The following is an 8,295-nucleotide window of genomic DNA, read 5'->3' as shown; positions in this document are numbered from 1 at the left end:
ATCTAAGTCTCGACACCAACTCAGAGAACTTCACATTTACGTCATTTAGCAGACGCTCTTATCCAGAGCGACTTACAGTAGTGAATGCATACATTTCATACATTTTTTTTTTTCTGTGCTGGCCCCCCGTGGGAATCGAACCCACAACCCTGGTGTTGCAAACACCATGCTCTACCAACTGAGCTACAGGGAACACCCTTGTCTTATCAGGCACCCAATCAAACCCCATGCCTACTTGTCTTTTCCTGTCTTGCAATCTCTTTATCTCCATCTCTATAAAGCCTTCTCGCTCCCTCTCTCTACCCCTCTCTCCCTATTTTTCTCCCTTCCTCTCTCTACCCAGCTCTCCCTCTTTTTCTCCCTCCCTCTCTCTCTCAGCACGTGGCTGAGGTGTGAGATCATTCTCCTTCTGGGTGGCTTTCCTGCTATATGTCATTGTCAACTGCTGGCACCGAGGGTTGGGGGGGGTCCCTTTTCCGAAAACACACTGCACTGCCCTCCACCGCCCCACACACATACATTCTTGGGCACGAGACTGGAGAACGGTGCACCAATGCAGCACCCTTTTTTACTGGGCCTGGCAGGGTGAAGCACAGACCGGTGAAGCAGGGGAGAGAGGGAGACGTGTAGGGTGGAAGATATATAATTGAATAACTCTCAAAAGCGGGGCAGCAGGGATCAGCCCTGCCAGGAAAAGCAAACGCCAACAAGCCGGGCCTGTGGAAGTCAGCCATTAAAGTGAGAGAAGAAAACCTCCGCTCTGAGCAGCCGCAGCACAGGGCTAGCTTTTCAAAGGCTAACTCAAAATGCCACCTACTTACTGTAGCTTCCCCCTTTATACATTGATACTATCACTCCCTCAATTCTGATCACTGTAGCCAACAGATAATCCCTTTGAAATTGTGCTGCACTTAAATGCTTATATTGTCTTTGGTCTCTTTCAATCAATTTCAATTCAATCAGTTTAAATAACTTACAAACCACTCTCAACAGTTCAGGAAAATGAAAACATTAAAGGGAACTCATTCCAAATGATGCATTTCAAATGTAGGAATAACATGTAGGAATAACATTGAAACATTGTAACATGTAGGAATAACATTGAAACATTGTAACATGTAGGAATAACATTGAAACATTGTAACATGTAGGAATAACATTGAAACATTGTTTTTCCTCTAATGACTGAATTTGCTAAGGCTATCCCACAATGCACCACTCTGCACCATGATCTGGCTGTGGAAAGGAAGAAAGGGAGGGTGGGTGTTGGAGGAATGAGTTTACCTTGCCTGTTTGGCTTGGCCTTAATAATGCTAGAATGAAAGCATGGCATAGCAACCGTGTCAGGCATGAATGGACTTCTGACTAAATCGACGGACTTTTCCCAGGAAATGGCCTCTACATCAAAGGGAAGATGTGAGTTATAATAAGTCATAACTGATAATCCACATTGAACTGAGTAGAAACCTGGCGCGGTAACAGGGCACGCATCACTGATGGGAGTCACATAAACCTACATTCATCAAGTTCATAGTGTTATGAATAACCATAATGTGACATTGATTGGAGTCTTCTGTAGTGACGTATTCAATTTAAGGCCCAGTGTCATTGTTGTTACAATTACTGAGCCCTTTCACATATTTCATTTCTAAACGAATTGGCAGTCAAGGAACATTCTTTCACATGCCATTTAACAAGAACAAAAGTGAGACTATAAGAGAGAGAATGTAGGAGAGAGGTGGTGCTGACCAGGGGTTAATGCAACAGGTCTCCACTGACAGAAAAAGAGGAAGTAGTAACAGTCTCTCACATCCTGTTAGACACCCATCTTGAAGGATGGAAAGGAAAGAAAATAAAGGCAAACACAACTGATTATTGGCAAGTTTCTTCCTCCCTTACGACAGGGATGGAGAAGTCATGTATGATAAAGGACAGCTGAACACACATACGAGAGGACATACATGCACGTTTCTGTCTTGCTTGTTTTGTCAGGTGCAGTGACTTTCCCCGCAGATAAATGTCACTCCTTTCTCTTTCTGTCAATCAACAGCACTCTTCTGCTTTTCTGATAGTTTGTTTCTCTTTCTCTATTTGTTCTTGATAAAAGAGGATTGACTTCTGCATCATCTACAAAGCTTTCCCACAGACACATTGACTGACGCATGACGAGCACTTGACTTTGAGGTATCATACCTGACCAGGGAAAGTGACTCTCAACCATAACGCCTGGTTAAAATGTAGACGTTTCAAAGGCGCGCATTTGCAGCTTCTAGAGATGAAGTCGGAAGTTTACATACACTTCTTGTTAACAAACTATATTTTTGGCAAGTCAGTTAGGACATCTACTTTGTGCATGACACAAGTAATTTTTCCAACAATTGTTTACAGACAGATTATTTCACTTATAATTCACTGTATCACAATTCCAGTGGGTCAGAAGTTTACATACACTAAGATGACTGTGCCTTTAGACAGCTTGGAAAATTCCCCAAAAAGATGTCATGGCTTTAGAAGCTTCTGATAGGCTAATTTGAGTCAACTGGAGGTGTACCTGTGGATGTATTTCAAGGCCTACCTCAGAAAAAAAATTGTAGACCTCTACAAGTCCACAAGTTCATCCTTGGGAGCAATTTCCAAACGCCTGAATGTACCTCGTTCATCTGTACAAACAATAGTACGCAAGTATAAACACCATGGGACCACGCAGCCGTCATACCGCTCAGGAAGGAGACACGTTCTGTCTCCTAGTGATGAACATACTTTGGGGCGAAAAGTGCAAATCAATCCCAGAACAACGGCAAAGGACCTTGTGAAGATGCTGGAGGAAACAGGTACAAAAGTATCTATATCCACAGTAAAACCAGTCCTATATCGACATAACCTTAAAGGCCGCTCAGCGAGGAAGAAGCCATTGCTCCAAAACTGCCATGAAAAAGCCAGACTACGGTTTGCAACTGCACATGGGGACAAAGATCATACTTTTTGGAGAAATGTCCTCTGGTCTGATGAAACAAAAATAGAACTGTTTGGCCATAATGACCATCGTTATGTTTGGAGGAAAAAGGGGGAGGCTTGCAAGCCGAAGAACACCATCCCACCCGTGAAGCACAGGGGTGGTAGCATCATGTTGTGGGGGTGCTTTGCTGCAGGAGGGACTGGTGCACTTCACAAAATAGATGGCATCATGAGGATGGAAAATTATGTGGATATATTGAAGCAGCATCTCAAGACATCAGTCAGGAATTTAAAGCTTGGTTGCAAATGGGTCTTCCAAATGGACAATGACCCCAAGCATACTTCCAAAGTTGTGGCAAAATGGCTTAAGGACAACAAAGTCAAGGTATTGGAGTGGCCATCACAAAGCCCTGATCTCAATCCAATAGCAAATGTATGGGCAGAACTGAAAAAGTGTGTGCGAGCAAGGAGGCCTACAAACCTGACTCAGTTACACCAGCTCTGTCAGGAGGAATGGGCCAAAATTCACCCAACTTATTGTGGGAAGCTTGTGGAAGGCTACCCGAAATGTTTGACTCAAGTTAAACAATTTAAAGGCAATGCTACCAAATACTAACTGAGTGTATGTAAACTTCTGACCCACTGGGAATGTGATGAAAGAAATAAAAGCTGAAATAAATCATTCTCTCTACTATTATTCTTACATTTCACATTCTTCAAATAAAGTGGTGATCATAACTGACTGAAGAGAGGGAATTTTTACTATGTTTAAATGTCAGGAATTGTGAAAAACTGAGTTTAAATGTATTTGGCTAAGGTGTATGTAAACTTCAGACTTCAACTGTATATGTGCTGAGGCCTGACGATGCTAGTGTAATCAATGAAGGCACTGGCTGTCCCAGAGTTTACACTTTATCTATTTTCTAATTTACCAGAGTTCTGAGATGAATCATGACTGACCACATAATAAAAGATGGCATTACGGCTCTGACACTTATCATACAGTCTCTGTTCGATACATGGGCTAAAATGACCCATTAGTGGTATTTTCAGTTTTCTTTCAAGCAGATAAGTATCATTCGAACACTAAATATTTACTGTCAGATGATACGAATCTCATGCTGGATCTATTAAGGCTACTTCACCACACTGTTTAAGATTATCAATAGCAATAATAAACATTTAGTGTTTTATGTGCAGAAAAATATATGACCACAAAAAAGATCAAATAAACAGTATGACCCAGTATGAGCGAGTCTGTATATTTCCTGAATAAAACTTATTCCTTATTCAAACGGGGACCCACAAAGAAAATCATTGTGTATTTCTCTCTCAGTCAAGCAACTTAACAATTCGCCATCAGGCAACAATCTTTTTATTTATTTAACTCCTTCAATGGGTGCCAAACGGCATTAGACTGAATTGGATATTGTACTTCTATCCATCAGCCCTTTCCAAAAGCTTTAGAGTAGTCATCAATCTAATCTAGACTTAGAATAGAATGAAATAAATACTTTCCTCCCATGAAACCTAACATTATTTTCTTCCTGTCATTTTCAGTGTAACACAGCACGGTCTGGCATAGAAGTAAAAGGAAAACACACAATAAATCTAAACAAGGACGTTAAAAGAAAACAACAAATATGGTTAATTATATAATTCAACATTTACATGAATAATCTGTCTCAAATACTCAATCTTCATTATAATCCATGAAAAATGTCTGTTACTTTGGGTTGAAACAGTACTAGAATCATCTCCAATGTGGCTCCAGATATTTCAAACGATATTAAGAGGGCAAGGAAACCTTTATATTCCTTTTATGTTTTGTTCCTTTTATGTTTACACATATATAACATACAGTATCACAATTTTACTTGATTGTGATATCTATCAAGTTATAAAGCTATTTGTTATTAATTACTTTCAAATATTGTTTTAAAACATCCATAATTCTCAGGGCTTTAATATTCTTACAATGTAATATTGCTTTTATTTTCTGACTAATAGATCTATATTCCACGAATCTGGTTCTAGCAAAACCGAGTTAAATCGGTCTTGTAGATTTCTATTTAAACACATTTGAATAAATCCTCAACTGGCAACGGTTCATTTGTGGTATACCTCTTTGAATAGTAGGCTATATGCTCAACCTACATCTCCCATACAAACATATTAAAACATTTCTATAAAAAAATCTTATAAGGAATGCTTTGGAGAGAGACAACCAAATGCGGGTTTAGAAATTACCTCATAATCTGACATGAAAATATGAAGTCTTTGAATGTGTTGTACAGATTTTTTCAATTTTTGGTTTGAGAACGAGCAGGCTGTGTGGAGAATGACGCAAAATCAGGCAATTATAATAGGATGTTGAACTAATGGATGGATGTGGTGTAACTCAACTGACAATCTGAAAGCTGCGCAGCTGCACAGACCGTTACTTCTAGACTTCAAATTTAGAAAGAGCATTCATTTACAATGTGTTTAAGCGTCAGTTTTTGGGTACGAATGGCAAACGACAGCGAGATGCTGCAGAACAACCACATTGAGAGATTTTCATAATATATAAATAATTGCAGTAGGGCCTATATTGTAGCCATAAAAAATACGAACAAAAATAAAATGTTTCAATTGTAGTATCAGAAAATCCCCAACATGTAGTCATAACATTCCAGGATACTTGATTCAGACACTTTTAAAGCTATATATATATATATATATATATATATATATATATATATATAATTATTTTAAGAATTGTATTTGACTTAATATAGGCTTACATTTTTTACATGTAGGCCTAAACATCATATAATTGAATAAAATAATATTTTATTATTAGAGAAATGCTAACCAGCCAAACTAAAATTACCCTAATTTTGTAAAAAGTTTTGAACATAATTTAACCGACACATTATCTACACAATCAACAACATTATGAATTAAATGGTTTTCCTGCTGAAAGATGCAATCAAATTCACTGCGCATTTAGGCCTATTATAGTTTTTTTTTTTTAAATGCAGCTATATTTCCATTGATTAAACATATACGCTATGCAATAATCAGTTGTTAAAGGCATCAATTACAGATCTTCAATTGTGCCAACATTGACAGGTCAGTGACGCAAAGGCCTATAAGAAAAATGACTTAGTTAAATATTTTGTTTTAAATAATTCCCTTTATTTATTTCCGAATGTAAAAGGAAACTCGTCAGTTAAATATTTACATTTCAATTGACAATTGTAATTTCATACTTTAGAAAGAAAAACGCAAGATGCTATGAAAAATGTAATCAATGCAAGGCATAAATCTACAGCATTCTTAAGAACTTTTCAAATAGGCCTAGATCAACAAGAAAGTCCATCCAATTACCATTTGCCAAATACCTGTGTTTCCACAAGAGCTTCAAAAATCTCTATCACCTGAGATACAAATAAACAATTTTAAGTCTGAAACACAACTAAAATATTCACAAGCACTGCTCATTTAGCCAGGTCAGAGGTGCTGCGCTGAGTTTGGAATTTCTGATATTCTTGATGTAAACTGACGAGATGTGGAGACGCCGCGGAGTGGAACAGCGCAGGGGACGCGTATGGAGCGCTGGAGGTCAAAGCGGAAGAAAAGGTGGCACAGCGGCTCGGATTGAAGGACCCGATAGTGACAGGCTGCTGTGATTGAAGAAAAGCCTTGGCAGCGAAAGAGTTCCGGGTAAACAGGCTCGACAAAGCCGGTAGCAGGCAGCTAACAGGTGGGATGGTGGGCGCGCATGACGAGTGTGCATAGTGATGGAAGCCGAACGGATATATCTCCAAACTGGGTAGCTGAAGACCCGCTGTGCCAAGTCCATAAGTACCATAAAAGTTGTGAAAGCCACTGGGCTCAAGGGGTTGCTCCTTGAGCACCCCGAAACGAACATGCTGGCGTTTGAACCTCTTCCTTCGTCGCAGAAAGCTCCCATTCTCAAACATGTCCGAAGAATTGGGGTCTAGAGTCCAGTAGTTTCCCTTTCCTGGATTACCAGGCTCCCGGGGCATTTTGACAAAGCAGTCATTGAGCGAAAGGTTGTGTCTGATGGAATTCTGCCAGGCAGGGAACTTCTCACGATAATAAACGAAGCGGTGGCTGATAAAGTCACATATCTCGCTGAGGGTAAGACGCTTTTTGGGGCTTTGTAATATGGCCATTGTTATCAAAGCGATGTAGGAGTATGGAGGCTTTACCGACGTCGGGCTTTTACTTGCTGCTGGAGGACACTTCGACGTGGGTGAGTAGTCGTCCCTATCCTCGTCCTGCCCGCTCGAAGACAAAAAAGTGTCAGGTTCATGCTCTGCGCTTCTCGCCTCTTCCAAAGGTAAGGACACGAGATGCTCCTCTCCGTTATCCCTGAGTCCCTCTCCTACTACGTCAATAACAAAATCTTCCATGGGCTCCAAGTCCAATGTCATAGTCCACGGGCAGAGCCAATACCACCTGCCCCAACAGGTGGGAAAGGGCCAGTTCTTTGAAAGGGATAGATGCTCACGCGCAAGGCTTTGCCCTCTCCATTCACAAAAAAAAACAAGCTTAAAATATGTACGCTCAGCCCCCTCTCACGTTAGTTATTCAAGAGAAAAAAACAATCCTTCAGAAAATCCAAAGCCTTTTTATCTCCAAACAAACATGAAATGGAACAACTTTTTAGCCTTAAACGGAGAAAAGGGAGGCTGAGAAAGTTATGAAGCGCGGTGAGTCTTCCAAGATGTCCAGCATCCTCTCTCGTTGGTTTCCTGTTGGAACTGTAACCGTATTGGATCAGGTGACTGTGATGTCATGGTTATGCTCGAGGAGATGCTCTTAGCCAATCGAAACAAGGCAATCGGTACCAAAGTACCAACTATCATCATCCCATCACTCCAATATCAACATCATATTTCAAATTCCATTCAGTAAATTACCATTCGTTCAATAAGTGACAACTATAATATCAATATGGTGGGGGAAAATGATATGTTATCCTATTAGACCAAGGCCTACTTGTAGATGGCTATTCGAAATATCAAATATATGTAGGAGTAGACATATAGCCGCCCTAGCTCATCTGAACTATCACCACATCAATAACACATTTCAAAAACAAAATGGCCTATAATTGTAATTTCGTGAAGCGCCAAAAACAAAGATAACTCAGTATAAGCTTTTTTCTGAATAAATAATAACGCCCTACTAAGGGCGCTTCGAACATTTTTCTTATACTATTTTAGCAACATGTGCCCATGTGCAAAACATGGAGGAGAGTATGAATTGAAGTATGAGTATGAATGAAAGGCTACACAATAAAAATTAGCCTAAAGCCTCCAT

The 8,295-nt window shown here is 39.8% G+C and overlaps 1 protein-coding gene across 1 annotated transcript; it reads right to left on the bottom strand.

Moving 5' to 3' along the window:
- Positions 1 to 6,116: 6,116 nt before the first annotated feature.
- LOC115171361 (forkhead box protein D2-like) lies at positions 6,117 to 7,717 on the bottom strand. The gene has a single exon (XM_029728100.1). The coding sequence runs from the start codon at positions 7,401 to 7,403 to the stop codon at positions 6,441 to 6,443; it is 963 nt and encodes a 320-aa protein (XP_029583960.1). The 5' UTR covers positions 7,404 to 7,717; the 3' UTR covers positions 6,117 to 6,440.
- Between the last annotated feature and the right edge of the window lie 578 nt (positions 7,718 to 8,295).

This window comes from Salmo trutta, chromosome 32 (assembly GCF_901001165.1).
Source record: "Salmo trutta chromosome 32, fSalTru1.1, whole genome shotgun sequence".
In the NCBI taxonomy this organism is placed as follows: Eukaryota; Metazoa; Chordata; class Actinopteri; order Salmoniformes; family Salmonidae; genus Salmo; species Salmo trutta.
The sequence above is the reverse complement of the archived record's forward strand: the minus strand, read 5'-3'. Positions and strand labels throughout refer to the sequence as shown.